Source organism: Nyctereutes procyonoides, unplaced genomic scaffold, assembly GCF_905146905.1.
Source record: "Nyctereutes procyonoides isolate TBG_1078 unplaced genomic scaffold, NYPRO_anot_genome, whole genome shotgun sequence".
NCBI classification, from domain to species: Eukaryota; Metazoa; Chordata; class Mammalia; order Carnivora; family Canidae; genus Nyctereutes; species Nyctereutes procyonoides.
In genome coordinates, this window is record NW_026575120.1 from 26,553,780 (window position 1) to 26,570,009 (window position 16,230).

The 16,230-nt window shown below is 46.5% G+C and overlaps 1 protein-coding gene across 1 annotated transcript; it reads left to right on the forward strand.

Annotated features, from left to right (window-relative positions):
- The first annotated feature begins 1,018 nt into the window (after positions 1-1,018).
- Positions 1,019-5,126, forward strand: GIMAP1 (GTPase, IMAP family member 1). Its single transcript, XM_055334759.1, has 3 exons — positions 1,019-1,075; positions 3,271-3,319; positions 4,282-5,126. The coding sequence occupies exons 2-3, from the start codon at positions 3,277-3,279 to the stop codon at positions 5,124-5,126; spliced, it is 888 nt and encodes a 295-aa protein (XP_055190734.1). The 5' UTR covers positions 1,019-1,075; positions 3,271-3,276.
- The last annotated feature ends 11,104 nt before the right edge of the window (positions 5,127-16,230 follow it).

Consider the following 16,230-nt stretch of genomic DNA (forward strand, 5'->3'; position numbering starts at 1 on the left):
GGAGAGGGACAAGATGGAGGGTAGTGGGGTAGGTATCATCACTAGAGAGAATGAGCTGGCGAGAATGGGTAAAAAGATTCCAGCCATTTAGCTTTGGTTGAAGTTAACTCCACAAAGTTTAAGTGAGTTAGGCAAGATCTGAGCTGATTAATGACCTACCCAGGTCCAGGGTCCGTATCAGCATTTCCTGTTGTAGCCTTCTCTCCACATAACGGCTGGCTATTTTACTCACCTCCCCCATGACCCTCCTGAGAGAGGAAACCAAAACTCAGGTCTGAGGCTAGTTTAAGCCTTGTATGAAAAATTTACATTCCCTTCCTGCTGTCTGATCTTTAATAACTGGAAAAGTCCTCCTTTTCTTTAAGAAAGATGAGACTGGCATCTGGGCAGCTCAGGGGTTAAACATTCACCTTTAGCTCAGGGCATGATCCCAGGGTCCTGGGATTGAGTCCCGCCTCAGGCTCCCAACAGGGAGCCTGTTTCTCCCTCCGCCTATGTCTCTGCCTCTCTGTGTCTCTCATGAATAAACAAATAAAATCTTAAAAAAAAAAATGATGAGACTGGCAGAGAGGACCACACCAGTGACCCTGTCCACACTGATCTCCAGTCAAGGCCTCCCCGAATCCTGCCCTGCGGAGGGAGACTCTCAGGAGGCCATTTCATAGGAAAACACCCCCAAGAATAAAAGGCAACTGGAGATACGATTCGTGGGTAGAGGCTGGAACTGAACACAGGCCTCAGAAATCTAAACTGCTCTTCTCTTGAGGTTACAGCCTGTGCTGGGGACAAGATGGGGTGTCATGGGGACCAGTGGGAAACATCACCATCATCTAAAGCAGGGGATGAGGTTTGCATGGGAAAAGATGTAGAAGTGTCACTGGCTGGCCCATGTTCCTGTCCCTTTAAGTCGGCACCCCTGGGCCCTCCCTCTGGGGCTCTGAGCTCTGAGAGGCCCTGACTTCCTCCCTGCACTGGGAGGAGCAGCATTCTGCGCTCAAGACCAACTGAAGGGAAAGCACTAGGTCAGGGGCCTCTCCAGCCAACATCAAAGCCTGTCACCATCGCTGCTGGAAAGGTGAGCCCATACGGGGAAGGGGGTCGCCCAGGTGTGGGAGCTGTGAAGACTTCAGGACCTGTGTGTAGCTCACTGAGTGACTACCCGTACCCTACCCGCACCCTACTTCCTCTGAGGAGGGGGCGTGGGATCTAGAAAGGACACCTTCACACTTCCAGGCTTTTAAGGATGCTTTGAGTTTCAAAGAAAGTAAGTTCAGGGCGCCTGCATGGCTCAGTCGGTGAAGCATCTGTCTTGGGCTCAGGTCATGATCCTCGGAGCTGAGATGGAGTCCCGTATGGGGCTCCCTGCTCCACCTGTGGAGAGTCTCCCTCTGCCTCTGCCTCCCTCTCTCTCTGTCTCTCGTGAATAAGTAAATAAAATTTAAAAAGAAAAAAAAAGTAAGTTCAGAAGTGGTAAGTATCTCCTCTAGCTGTGGAGTGCACACCTTCATATTTGGGACTCAATCCTTTCTCCTTCCCTAATCCCCTACTAGTAATAAAGGTATTTGCTAGAAGGAACTGCAGGAACACGGTACCCCAGAGAAGCCTGCAAAAACTCCCTGAGTGCATATGCAGCAAATGCCAAAGGTATTACTGCGGCCTGTCCGATCTCAGAAGGCATTACAAAGTGAAAGTTATGTATGTGAGCTGGATCCTCCTCAAACACTCCCCCTCCTCAGCCCTGTGCATGACAGGGACTTCCAGGAGCCAGCGACCATGATGAACAAGGTCTTCAAATCCTTGCCCTACATGTGCCTTTACACATCCCTTCCCCCGGGGCCCAAGCCACCCAGGGCTCTGGGGGCTGCGGGCCCTCTTCACACTCGGCTGTAAATGATGGGGCTGGACAGGAGGAATGGCTCAGAAACTCAGAGTATGGACCAAATGCATTAGAACCACTCAAGGGCTGGGGCGAGACATCCCTATTTTCTTTTTAAAGTACAGATCTGTGAATTGAAATGTCAAAGAATTATATATTTTAAAGATTCCCTAGATACTTCCAAAAGATAGCAGGTTCAGAAGCACTGGACTAAATAATCTCCAATGCCATTTAAGATTACAGGAGTCTCCATGTTTTACATTCTTCTATGACTACGACCTTTGTAACCCAGATTAGAGCTCTCAAAAACTCTGGAAGAGCTTTCCAAATCCCCATCCAAACCTTGTAAGAGGTTCCAAAGAGCCCAGGAGTTCGGTGAATTGCCTACAGCACACTTTCTCATTTCCAGCATTGACAAGGACTTCATGCTGTAGCTGCATTCTTGTTCTGTGCACTGAATCTTCTGGCTGTTTCTTCACTTCTGCTCAGGGGTCAGTTATGGGACTTTGCTGATTTGGATGCATAAGATAACTAATCACCTAAGGCCTGTGGAGTGAACTTTACTGAGGACTTTGGGGACGTGGCAAGGGTGTTACTGCAGAAACACAAAAAGCTTTGGACTGAGTATCAGGCAATCCAGGGGCACAGGCTGTGTGCTTGTGTCCAGGCACTCCGGTGCTCAGGCAAACTTGTTCACTGAGTGTTTAACTGCATTAAATCAGGTCGGAATTGGGTAAAATCACTTACTCTGAGAGGCCTCAGATTCGGGGCAAGGACAGTAGGAGCCAGAGGGCAGTGGCCCATGTCTCCAGCACACAGATCATATTCAGACAAATTGCACAAGCAAAGTGTTTGGCTTTCTGAGAGCTGATCATAGGCTCTTCAGATCAGATATATTCTCTTTCCAATTTCCAAAAACAAAAGGCAAATTCTCTTCTTGCTTTTTCCCCAGGCCAACCACCCTCAGGCGGTTTCCCCGAGTCACTGAGCAAATTCCTGATTCCCAGGGTTTTCCAAAGTCTCCCCTGGCTGTGGAACCTCCTGGGAAAACTTAGTACCCACAGCTTAGGTCACTGATACAAAACGACCTGGGAAAACTAGCATCTAAAGCTACCTCGCTGACACAGAGGATGCGCTATAATCTGCTTTCTGTATTTGGGGTCCCTGGAAAGACAAGCCAAGCCCCCCAAAAGTTCTCACGGTATCCTTCCAACGCTAGCCAGGTCCTTCCAATGTTTTTCGCTAAATTCTGATGTTCAGGGGAAGGTAGGAACCATGCCTTTTTCACTGTGGTGTCACCAGCTCTTTGGACCTTGCCTGACCCATTGTAAGTAGGGGTGACAGATGAATGAATGAGCGAGTGAACCAACCAATTGTGTTTGGAACTCTTCCAGGCAAGCATGGGAGGGCGGAAGATGGCAAGAGATGAAGAAAATGCCTATGGTAAGAACCTACATCCTGGGGTGTACTTGCCCCCAGATGCCACCTCTGGGGAACCCGGTGATGGGATAACTCAGAACTGGGCAGAACCAAATCCCGAGGTGTCTCCAGGCTGGGGTGAAGCAGCAAGAGCCCCGGATTTGCCTTTTCGCTGCATCTCTGCCCCTGCCCCACTGTGAGATAGTAAGTTCTCTGACTAGTCTGTGCCTCCAATCCCCAAGGGTAAAATGAGGATAAGACATCTACCGTGACACCCCCCCTCAGAAGAGGATGTGGAGGGTACAACACCATGTAGTAGGCGGAACACGATTCCACACAGGTAGAATGTGCGAGAGAACAAGGATGGGGGCTTCACAGGTATCTTCTTGGCAGCAGGTTTAAGAGCCAGGGAGGAACGGAGAGGGGTGTTGGGAAGAAGGGGAGAGACCCTGGGAGAAACAATTCTGTCGCCACTCCCATTTGTGCAGAGGGGTCTAACACTCAGATTAAGCAGCCTGCCCAGGGTCACGCTGCTGGCACGCACTGGGGCTGGCATCCCAGCCCGGGTGCCCGGGGCTCCAGGCAGCACTTCACTCCCAGGCCTCCCGCGTCCTCCGCCTCTCCTGGCCCAGACGGGACGCCTGGGAGCAGTGGCCCAGAGGCCACGGGAGTTGTCAAGTGCGCCACAGCCCTGCACGGTGCGCACCACCCAAGACGCCCTGGGCTGCAGTCTCGGGCCTGCCAGCGTCCAGGGGTCCACCTCCCCGCCCCCGCCACCGATGCGCACCGGCCGGGGGGGGGGCTGGTCCAGGTGCAGGTGCACGAGCTGCAGCCAAAGAGGGAAGAGAGACGCTAAAGACGCCCCAGGTCTGACCCGAGCGAGCGCCTGGGAACAGCCCGGGTGCAGAAGCAGAAGCCCAAGGCGCCGGTGCTCTCCTGGGTTCCCCGGGGCACCGCGGCCCACGCCTCCTCTGCCGTCCCCACAGGTCGCGAAGACGGGGACGACGTGTCCCCCGCACGCGAGCCCCGGCTCGGGCTAATCCTGGTCGGCAGGACCGGCGCGGGCAAGAGCGCCACGGGCAACAGCATCCTGGGCCACAGGCGCTTCCCGTCCAGGCTCGCCGCCGCCCCGGTGACCAGGACGTGCGCCCTGGGGAGCCGCCGCTGGGCCGGCTGGCGCGTGGAGGTCACCGACACCCCGGACCTCTTCAGCGCCGAGGGCCGCCGAGCCGACCCGGGCTGCGCCGAGCGGGGCCGCTGCTACCTGCTGTCGGCGCCCGGGCCGCACGCGCTGCTGCTGGTCACCCAGCTGGGCCGCTTCACCGCCCAGGACGAGCAGGCCGTGCGCGGCGTCCGCGAGCTGTTCGGGCCCGGCGTGCTGGCGCGGGCCGTGGTCGTCTTCACCCGCCGCGAGGACCTGGCGGGGGCCTCGCCCCACGACTACGTGCGCGCCACCGACAACCGCGCGCTGCGGGCCCTGGTGGCCGAGTGCGGCGGCCGCGTGTGCGCGCTGGACAACCGGGCGGAGGGCGCCGAGCGCGAGGCGCAGGCGGGGGAGCTGCTGGCGCTGGCGGCGCGGCTGGCGCGGGAGCACGCGGACGCGCCCTTCACCAACGACGTGTACCGCCTGGCGGCGGAGCTGCGCGGCGCGGCCCCGGACGGCGGGCTCCGGCGGGTGTGCGAGCGGCTGGCGGCGGGCGGCCCGGGGCGGGGGCGGGCGCGGGGGCGGCGGTGGCGGCGCGTGCTCGTGCTGCTGGGGGGCGCGCTGCTGCTCGGCCTGCTGCTCTGCCGCCTGCGGTCCTCGGCCTGGCAGGAGATCAGTCCGGACTGACCCTGCAGCTCGGACTTCATCTCACCCGATAACCGCTTCACCGCCGGTGGGGTGCCCCTGCACGGCCCCGGGCTCGTCCGTCGTGCCCCATCCCTAGTGGTACGACCTGTTCAGAGCCCCCCGGGGCCGCTCTCCCAGGAGCGGGAGACCTCCTGGGACGTGACCTTCCCTGAGCTCTCCTTTCACTGACACCCAACCTCCAGCGTTGGCTTTGTCTCTTCTCCACTGACCTCGGGGGGCCTTTCCCTGTCCTTGGATAGTCTTCGCTCCTTTTTTTGCCCTGGCGTCCCGTGGACTCCCCGAAAGCCACAGGGCGACAGGCGTCACAGAGCAAAGCCTCAGTCCCTATTCGTGTATTTGAGTTGAATCTGAGTTTAATAAATACATATGCTAAAGAGTCACTTCCCGTTAAAGGAAATCGATATTTCCATTGGTGGTACATGTCTGTTTTGCCTTATATTCCCATTAAACGACACGACTCCTGTTATTCCTCACCCTGTCTGCAAAAACCACACACCCCAGTGCCCGTGCACACACGCACACATGCAGGCATATGATCCTAAGAATACACTGGAGTAAAACCGTCCTTGTACCAGCAAGGCGATGTCTCCCTGGGCATGGCCATTCCTGCCCCCTCAGCAGCCAAAGGCAGATGGGTGTACAGGTCCAGAAGAATAGGCAGAGAGACCTAATTCCTCAGGGGTTATTAAGAGCCTGCAGAAAGTCAACTCCCAAAGAGGAGTTTGTTCACTGGCTCACACACTCACAGGGTAAGGTTACACTTTTCAACTCAGGGATAGATAAAACATTTGGGGCACCCGGGTGGCTCAGGGATTGAGCATCTGCCTTGGGCTCAGGTAGTGACTTCGGGGTCCTGGGATCAAGTCCTGCATGGGGCTCCCTGCAGGGAGCCTGCTTCTCCCTCTGCCTACGTCTCTGTCTTTCACTCTGTGTCTCTCATGAATAAATCAATCTGTTTTTTTTTTCAAGGGGTTTGGAAATTTTTCTTTTATTTCCATCTCAGTAAGAGGAGGGCAGTCTTGTAGGCCAACTGGTGAAATGATGTGAGGTGCAGAGTCATCTTCTTCATCTCCGGTGTGTCTCTGGGAGGGTCAGCTCTCTGGTCCAGGTCAAATGAGCCAGGTTAGCCTACATCAAGCTCCCTAACTCCCTATCTCTCCACCCATGTTTGCTTTGTCTGGAACACCTCCACCCTCATGCACAAACTCAAGCTCCTCTCTGATACTGCTGATTCCAAATCTCTTCCTTCTCATGCCCCCTACCCAGTTGCCCTCACAGCCAGGGATTTTCAGATTACTGTTGACCTCAGATTACTAATGAGATGCATATACATGAGCACAAATTGCAGAGAGAGGCCCACAGTCCTGCTTGGAAGCCATGCAGACACTAACAGGAACTCTGATGCCAAATGCTGAGATTTTAAATTCCCCCGGCTGCAAAGGTCATTTTGGCTTAAGGGGTTGTGTGCAGATCACAGCAGAATACCTGATAGGGAATCTTGATTTTGGTCTTATTCACTTTTCAATGTATCCTTGCGCTGTACAAATAGAAACAAATGAAACAAAACTCTGGCATTGTCACTCTGCTGAGAAAGAGGATGGTCACTAGCAGAAATGAATTAAAAAATAAAAATTAAAAAGGAATAGCAAGGTGTCCAGAGTGAACAATGGAATGTTTTAACCCATAACCCCCAAAAAGTCGATTCTTCTCTTTAGGTGGGAAGGTTGGGAGCCCAAGAAGCTCCCAAGGGATTGAAGTGATGGAAATTTGGGAAGGAGCACTCTGGGGAATCCCAGAGGGCAGGCATGTCCCACTAAGACTGCAATCTAGGACACACTGGGAAGAAAGTGTGTTTGTGGGCAGCATGTTAGAAGCTGTTTAATACATGGGATATATGTGAGAGGATAGAGGATGGCATGAAAAATATCCAAAACAGATTAAGGAACAAAAACAGCATATCAAAAAAACCCCAGCATATCATGCTAGGACAACTGGACATCCACAGGCAAAAGGTGAATTTGGATCCCTGTATCACGTACATATAAATATTTGTATGCAAAGTGGATCAAAGAGCTAAACATAAGAGTTAAAACTGTAAGATACTTTTCTAAGATTGATTGATTGATTTGAGAGGGAGAGAAAGGGAGAGAGAGCATAAGCAGCAGGGCAGAGGAGAGGGAGAGAGACTCTTGAGCAGACTCTGCACTAAACCAAGAGCTGGATGTGGGGCACTATCCCATGATACTGAGATCGGAACCAAAGAGTCAGGCACGTAAGTGACTATACCATCCAGGCGCCCCAAAACTGTAAGACTCTTAAAACACAGGTGTAAATCTTTATGACCATGAGTTAGGCAATGGTTTCTAATATATGACACCAGAATCACAAGCAACTAAAGAAAAATAGATAAACTGGGCACGTGGGTGGCTCAATGGTTGAGCGTCTGTCTTGAGCTCAGGTTGTGATCCCAGAGTCCTGGGATCGAGTCTCACATCAGGCTTCCCACAGGGAGCCTGCTTATCCCTCTACCTATGTCTCTACCTCTCTGTCTCTCTCTCTCTCTCTGTCTCTCATGACTACATAAATAAAATTTTTTTAAAAAGAGAAAAATAGATAAACTGGATTAAAACTTTTGCCCATCATAGAACACTATCAAAACTGAACAGAAAACCCACAGAATGGGAGAAAATATTTGCAAATTCTGTGTCTGATAAAGATCTAGTATGAGAATAAAGAACTCGGGGATCCCTGGGTGGCTCAGCGGTTTAGCGCCTGCCTTTGGCCCAGGGCGCAATCCTGGAGTCCTGGGATCGAGTCCTGTGTCGGGCTTCCGGCATGGAGCCTGCTTCTCCCTCCTCTCTCTCTCTCTCTCTCTCTCTCTCTCTCTCTCTCCCTCTCTCTATGTCTATCATGAATAAATAAATAAATAAATCTTTAAATTAAAAAATCGTTAAAAAAACGTTTAAAAAAAGAGAATAAAGAACTCTCATATAACTCCACAATAAAAAAAACTCAGTTTTTAACTAGATAAAAAAAATTTATTAGACATTTCTCCAAAGAAAATACACAGAGTCAATAAGCACGTAAAAAAGATGCTCACCATCATTAGTCAGTAAGGAAATGCAAATCAAAACCAAAATGAGATACCTCTTCATAGTTGCAAGATGGTTATAATTACAAAATAAAAACAAAAACTCACAAATACCAGTGAGGATGTGGAGAGATCAAACCCTTCTACATTGCTGGTAAGGGTGTCAAATGGTACAACCACTATGGAGCATAGTCTGGCAGTTCCTTAAAAAAAGTACCACATGACTCAGTAATTCTGCTCCTAGGTATGTTACTGAGAGAACTAAAAACGTGTTCAAACAAAAACTCATACATGAATGTTCCTAGCAGCAGGATTCATAATAGCCAAAAAAGTAGAAGCAACCCAAATGTACATCAACTGATGAATGGATATACAAAATATGGTGCATCTACACAATGGAATATTATTTAGCCATAAAAAGGAAGGGACTACAGATCCAGGCTACAACAGGAATGAAGCTTGAAAGCATTAAACTATGTGAAAGAAGCCAGACACACCAAAAAATCACATAAAAGTATGATTTAATTTGTATGGAGTGTCCAAAAACTGGAGTGGGCCCATGAGAATTTCCTTGAGAGGATGTGAGTTTTAGTTCCTTTATACTCTGTTAACATTTATATTCAACTTCACTTTTTGAAATGTGTGTGTGTGTGTGTGTGTGTGTGTGTGTGTATGTTAAAGTAGGCTCCACACCCAGCATGGAAACCAACATGGGGCTTGAGACCAAGACCTGAGCTGAAATCAAGAGTCAACTGCTCAACAAACTGACCCACCCAGGTGTCCCTCAACGTCACTGTTTAAGATTTTCTCCCCTCCTGTGGGTTGAACCATGTTTCCCTTCAATAAAGATATGTTCAAGTCCTAACCCTTAGTACCCCTGAGTGTGACCTTAGTTAGAAATAAGGTCTTTGCAGGTTTAATTGTTAAGATAAGGCCATTGCAGTGGGCCTCAATCCATATGACTGGTATCCTCATCACAGGGTAGAAATGTGGACACAGATACATATAGAGGGAAGACAGGCATGTAAAGATGGAGGCAGAGATGAGACTATGCTGCCAAGAAATCCCTGGGGCCATCGGGACCTGGAAGGATCCTCCCCTTCAGGCTTCACTGGGAGTATGGCCCTGCCAATACTTTTATTTTGGATCTCTGGCCTCTAGAACTGTGAGAAAATCAATTTCTGTCCTTATAAGCCACCCAGTTTGTGGTACTTTGTATTAGAAGCCCTAGGAAAACATATAGTTAACCTTTGAACAATCTGGGGTGGGGTATTTTTTAGGCACTGACACCCCACCCCTACCAATTGAATATCTGAGCATAACTTTTTTCAAGATATAATGATTTTAAATTTTTTATTTAAATTAAATATCTGAGTATAACTTTTGACTCCCCCAAAACTTTACTAATAACTTAAATGGTCAATTAACACATATTTTATATGTTATTGTATATTGTATATCTTACAATAGAGAGAGGAGAATGTTATTAAGAAAATCAGGGCACAGGACACCTGGGTGGCTCAGCAGTTGAGCGTCTACCTTCAGCTTGGGGCCTGATCTCAGAGTCCCAGGATCGAGTCCCACATGGGTCTCCTTGCCTGGAGCCTGCTTCTCCTCCCTCTGCCTGTGTCTCTGCCTCTCTTTCTGTGTCTCTCATGAATAAATAAATAAAATATTTTTTAAAAAAGAAAGAAAATCAGGGCAACCTGGGTGGCTCAGTGGTTTAGCACCACCTTCAATCCAGGGCATGATCCTGGAGACCCGGGATCAAGTCCCAGGTCGGATTCCCTGCATGGAGTCTGCTTCTCCCTCTGCTTGTGTCTCTGCCTCTCTCTCTGTGTGTGTCTCTCATGAATAAATAAAAAATCTTTTTTTTAAAAAAGAAAATCATAAGGAAGAAAAAATATTTACAGTGCTATACAGTATTTCTTTTGAAGGATTTTATTTTTAAGTAATCTCTACACCCAACAGGGACTTGAACCCACGACCCTGAGATCGAAAGCCACATGTTCCACTGACTGAGCCACCAAACTGTCCCACATAGTACTGCGCAGGATGTACTGAAAAAATATTCATGTAGAAGTTGACCCACACTATTCACACCTATGCTGTTCAAGAGCCTACTGAACATCCACCATGTTGTCATTCCCTCTAGTTAACCCTAGTCAACATACAATAATTACATGTCTGTGCCATTCGAGGAGATGAAATGGCAGGTCACACATAGATGTGAGTAAAAAGGGCAGTAAGGGAGTACAGACTGCCCCCACATCACCCTCCTCTGAGGATGGCCCAGTAATGACCTCAGGAAGACATCAGTCCCAAAGGAGCAGCTGTTGATAAAAACCAAAGCAAGCTGAGGCCCACTGTGAAGCTGGGTGACATTCATGCAGTAGCTGATACATAAGGACAAATTGAAAGCGCCTGAAAACAGATACACGTCCTGACCCTAAATACATAGTGGGATGGGTGCCTGGATCCTGCTGTTCTGTAGACAGGGGATATAGAAATGGCAGACCTTGGAGGGGTACATTTGCTCAACCTCCTTGGCAGTACAGAGTCATCCCCAGAGTTTTCTTCAGGAACTATGGACGTTGGAAGGAAGTGGCTAAACATTTTTGAAGTGTTGAAAGAAAAAGACTGTCAACCCAGAACTCTGTTACCAGAGAAAATATTCTTCAAGAATAAAAGGGGAAGGGATCCCTGGGTGGCTCAGTGGTTTGGCGTCTGCCTTTGGCCCAGGGTGTGATCCTGGAGTCCTGGGATCAAGTCCCACGTCGGGCTCCCGGCATGGAGCCTGCTTCTCCCTCTTCCTGTGTCTCTGCCTCTCCCTCCCTCTCTCTCTCTCTTTCTCTCTCTCTCTCTCTCTCTCTCTCTCTCTCTCTATATATATATATATATATATATATATATATATATCACAAACAAATAAATATTTTTTAAAAATAAAATAAAGCTACTGGTGGCTCCGGAAAAAAGCACAAAGGATTCAAGAGACTTCATGACTGCAGAATTTAGATCTAATCAGGCTGAAATTAAAAATCAATTAAATGAGATGCAATCCAAACTGGGGGTCCTAGCAAGGAGGGTTAATGAAGTAGAAGAAAGAGTGAGTGACATAGATGACAAGTTGATGGCAAGGAAGGAAGCTGAGGAAAAAAGAGAAAAACAAAAGATCATGAGGAAAGGTTAAGGGAAATAAATGACAGCCTCAGAAGGAAAAATCTATGTTTAATTGGGGTTCCCGAGTGCGCTGAGAGGAACAATGGACCAGAAAGTGTATTTGAACAAATCATAGCTGAGGACTTCCCTAATTTGGGGAGGGAAATAGGCATTCAGATCCAGGAGATAGAGAAGTCCCCCCCCTAAAATCAATAAAAACCATTCAACACCTCAACATTTAGTAGTGAAACTTGCAAATTTCAAAGATAAAGAGAAAATCCTTAAAGCAGCAAGAGACAGGAGATCCCTAACTTATATGGGGAGAAATATTAGATTAACACTGCTGTTAACACACCTCTCCACAGAGACCTGACAGACCAGAAAGGGCTGGCAGGATAATGTTCAGGTCCTAAATGAGAAGAACATGCAGCCAAGAATACTTTATCCAGTAAGGCTCTCATTCAGAATAGAAGGAGAGATAAAGAGCTTCCAAGATAAGCAGAAACTGAAAGAATATGTGACCACCAAACCACCTCTGCAAGAAATATTAAGGGGGACTCTGTAAAAGAAAGAGGAAGCCCAAAGAAATAATCCACAAAAACAGGGACTGAATAGGTATTATGATGACACTAAATTCATATCTTTCAATAGTAACTCTGTGAATGGGCTTAATGATCCCATCAAAAGACTCAGGATTTCAGACTGGATAAAAAAGCAAGACCCATCTGTTTGCTTTCTACAAGAGACTCATTTTAGACCTCCCGACACCTACAGCCTGAAAATGAAAGATTGGAGGACCATTTACCATTCAAATGGTCCTCAAAAGAAAGCAGGGGTAGCCGTCCTTATATCAGATAAATTAAAGTTTATCCCAAAGACTGTAGTAAGAGATGAAGAGGGACACTATATCATACTTAAAAGATCTATCCAACAAGAGGACCTAACAATCATGATAATGTGGGAGCTACCAAGAATATCAATCAATTAATAACCAAAGTAAAAACATACTTAGATAATAATACACTAATACTGGAGACTTCAACACAGCACTTTCTGCAATTTATAGATATTCTAAGCACAATATCTCCAAAGAAACAAGAGCTTTAAATGATTCACTGGACCAGGTGTATCTTCACAGATATTTACAGAACTTTACATCCAGATGCAAGTGAATACACATTCTTTTCAAGTGCCCATGGAACTTTCTCCAGAATAGACCACATACTGGGTCACAAATCAGGTCTCAACCAATACCAAAAGATTGGGATTGTCCCCTGCATATTTTCAGACCATAATGCTTTGAAACTTGAACTCAATCACAAGAAGAAATTTGGAAGAAACTCAAACACGTGAAGGTTAAAGTGCATCCTGCTAAAAGATGAAAGGGTCAACCAGGAAATAGGAGAAGAATTAAAAAGATTCATGGAAACTGATGAGAATGAAGATACAACCTTTCAAAATCTTTGAATCTTTTGGGATACAGCAAAAGCAGTCCTAAGAGGGAAATACATCACAATACAAACATCCCTCAAAAAATTGGAGAAAACTCAAATACACAAGCTAACCTTGCACTTAAAGGAACTGGAGAAAGAACAGCAAGTAAAACCTACACCAAGCAGAAGAAGAGAGTTAATAAATATTCGAGGGGATCCCTGAGGGGCTCAGCGGTTTAGCGCCTGCCTTTGGCCTGGGGCATGATCCTGGATTCCTGGGATCGAGTCCCATGTTGGGCTCCTGCTTGGGGCCTGCTTCTCCCTCTGCGCCTGTGTCTCTGCCTCTCTCTCTCTCTCTCTGCATCTCTCATGAATAAACAAATAAAATCTTAAAAAAAAAAAGATTCGAGCAGAACTCAATGATATAGAGACCAGAAGAATTTTAGAACAGACCAACAAAACCAGGAGTTGGTTCTTTGAAAGAATTAATAAGATAGATAAACCATTAGCCAACCTTATTAAAAACAAAAGAGAAAAGACTCAAATCCATAAAATCACAAATGAAAAAGGAGAGATCACAACCAATACCAAGGACATATAAAGATTTTAAAAACATATTGTGAACAGCTATACGCCAATAAATTAGGCAATCTAGAAGAAATGGACGCATTTCTGGAAAACCACAAACTACCAAAACTGGAACAGGAAGAAACAGAAAACCTGAACAGGCCAATAACCAGGGAGAAAATTGAAGCAGTCATCAAAAATCTCCCACGACACAAAAGTCCAGGGCCAGATGGCTTCCCAGGGGAATTCTATCAAATGTTTAAAGAAGAAACAATACCTATTCTACTAAAGCTGTTCCAAAAGATAGAAAGGAATGGAATACTTTCAAACTCGTTTTATGAGGCCAGCATCACCTTAATTCTAAAACCAGACAAAGACCCCACTAGAAAAGAGAATTATAGACCAATATCCCTGATGACACAGATGCAAAAATTCTCAACAAGATACTAATCAATAGGATCCAACAGTACATTAAGAAGAGTATTCACCATGACCAAGTGGGATTTATCCCCAGGATGCAAGGCCAGTTCAACACTTGTAAAGCTATCAACGTGATAGATCATATCAACAAGAGAAAAAACAAGAACCATAGGATCCTCTCAATAGATGCAGAGAAAGCATTTGACAAAATACAGCATCCATTCCTGATCAAAACTCTTCAGAGTGTAGGGATAGAGGGAACATTCCTCAGCATCTTAAAAGCCATCTACGAAAGGCCCACAGCAAATATCATTCTCAATGGGGAAACACTGGGAGCCTTTCCCCTAAGATCAGGAACACGACAGGGATGTCCACTCTCACCACTGCTATTCAACATAGCACTGGAAGTCCTAGCCTCAGCAATCAGACAACAAAAAGAAATAAAAGGCATTCAAATTGGCAAAGAAGAAGTCAAACTCTCCCTCTTTGCAGATGACATGATAGTGTACATAGAAAACCCAAAGACTCCATCCCAAGATTGCTAGAACTCATACAGCAATTTGGCAGTGTGGCAGGATACAAAATCAATGCCCAGAAATCAGTAGTATTTCTATACATTAACAATGAAACTGAAGAAAGAGAAATTAAGGAGGCAATCCCATTTACAATTGCACCCGAAAGCATAAGATACCTAGGAATAGACCTAACCAAAGAGGTAAAGGATCTATACCCTAAAAACTACAGAACACTTCTGAAAGAAATTGAGGAAGACACAAAGAGATGGAAAAATATTCCATGCTCATGGATTAGAAGAATTAATATTGTGAAAATGTCAATACTACCCAAGGCAATTTGCAAATCTAATGCAATCCCTATCAAAATACCATGGACTTTCTTCAGAGAGTTGGAACAAATCATCCTAAGATTTGTGTGGAATCAGAAAAGACCCCGAATAGCCAGGGGAATATTGAAAAAGAAAACCATAGCTGGAGGCATCACAATGCCAGATTTCAGGTTGTACTACAAAGCTGTGGTCATCAAGACAGTGTGGTACTGGCACAAAAACAGACACATAGATCAATGGAACAGAATAGAGAATCCAGAAATGGGCCCACAACTCTATGGTCAACTAATATTTGACAAAGCAGGAAAGACTATCCACTGGAAAAAGGACAGTCTCTTCAATAAATGGTGCTGGGAACATTGGAGAGCCACGTGCAGAAGAATGAAACTGGACCATTCTCTTACGCCATACACAAAGATAAACTCAAAATGGATGAAGGATCTAAATGTGAGACAAGAATCCATCAAAATCCTAGAGAACATAAGCAACACCCTTTTTGAACTTGGTCACAGCAACTTCTTGCAAGATATATCCATGAAGGCAAGGGAAACAAAAGCAAAAATGAATTATTGGAACTTAATCAAGATAAAAAGCTTCTGCACAGAAAAAGAAACAGTCAACAAAACTAAAAAACAGCCTAGAGAATGGGAGAAGATATTTGCAAATGACCTATCAGATAAAGGGCTAGTATCCAAGATCTATAAAGAACTTATTAAACTCAACAGCAAAGAAACAAACAATCCAATCATTAAATGGGCAAGAGCCATGAACAGAAATTTCACAGAGGAAGACATAGACATGGCCAACAAGCACATGAGAAAATGCTCCGCATCACTGGCCATCAGGGAAATACAAATCAAAACCACAATGAGATACCACCTCACACCAGTGAGAATGATGAACATTAACAAGACAGGAAACAACCAATGTTGGAGAGGATGTGGACAAAGGGGAACCCTCTTGCACTATTGGTGGGAATGTGAACTGGTGCAGCCACTCTGGAAAACTGTGTGGAGATTCCTCAAAGAGTTAAAAATAGATCTGCCCTACGACCCAGCAATTGCACTGCTGAGGATTTACCCCAAAGATACAGATGCAGTGAAATGGCAGGACACCTGCACCCCAATGTTTATAGCAGCAATGTCCACAATAGCCAAACTGTGGAAGGAGCCTCAGTGTCCATCAAAAGATGATGGATAAGGAAGATATGGTTTATGTATACAATGGAATATTCCTCAGCCATTAGAAATGACAAATACCCACCATTTGCTTCAACGTGAATAGAACTGGAGGGTATGATGCTGAGTGAAATAAGTCAATCGGAGAAGGACAAACATTATATGATCTCATTCATTTGGGGAATATAAAAAATAGTGAAAGGGAATAGAGAGGAAAGGAGAGGAAATGAGTGGGAAATATCAGAGAGGGTGACAGCACATGAGAGACTCCTAACTCTGAGAAACGAACAAGGGGTAGTGGAAAGAGAGGTGGGCAAGAGGATGGGGTGACTGGGTGATGGGCACTGAGAGGGGCACTTGACGGGATGAGCAATGGGTATTATACTAT

Coding starts and splice junctions, on each gene's coding strand:
- GIMAP1 (XM_055334759.1), top strand. CDS start 3,277: ATGGGAGGGCGGAAGATGGCAAGAGATGAAGAAAATGCCTATG. Junction 3,320..4,281: donor AGATGAAGAAAATGCCTATG/GTAAGAACCTAC, acceptor CCGTCCCCACAG/GTCGCGAAGACGGGGACGAC.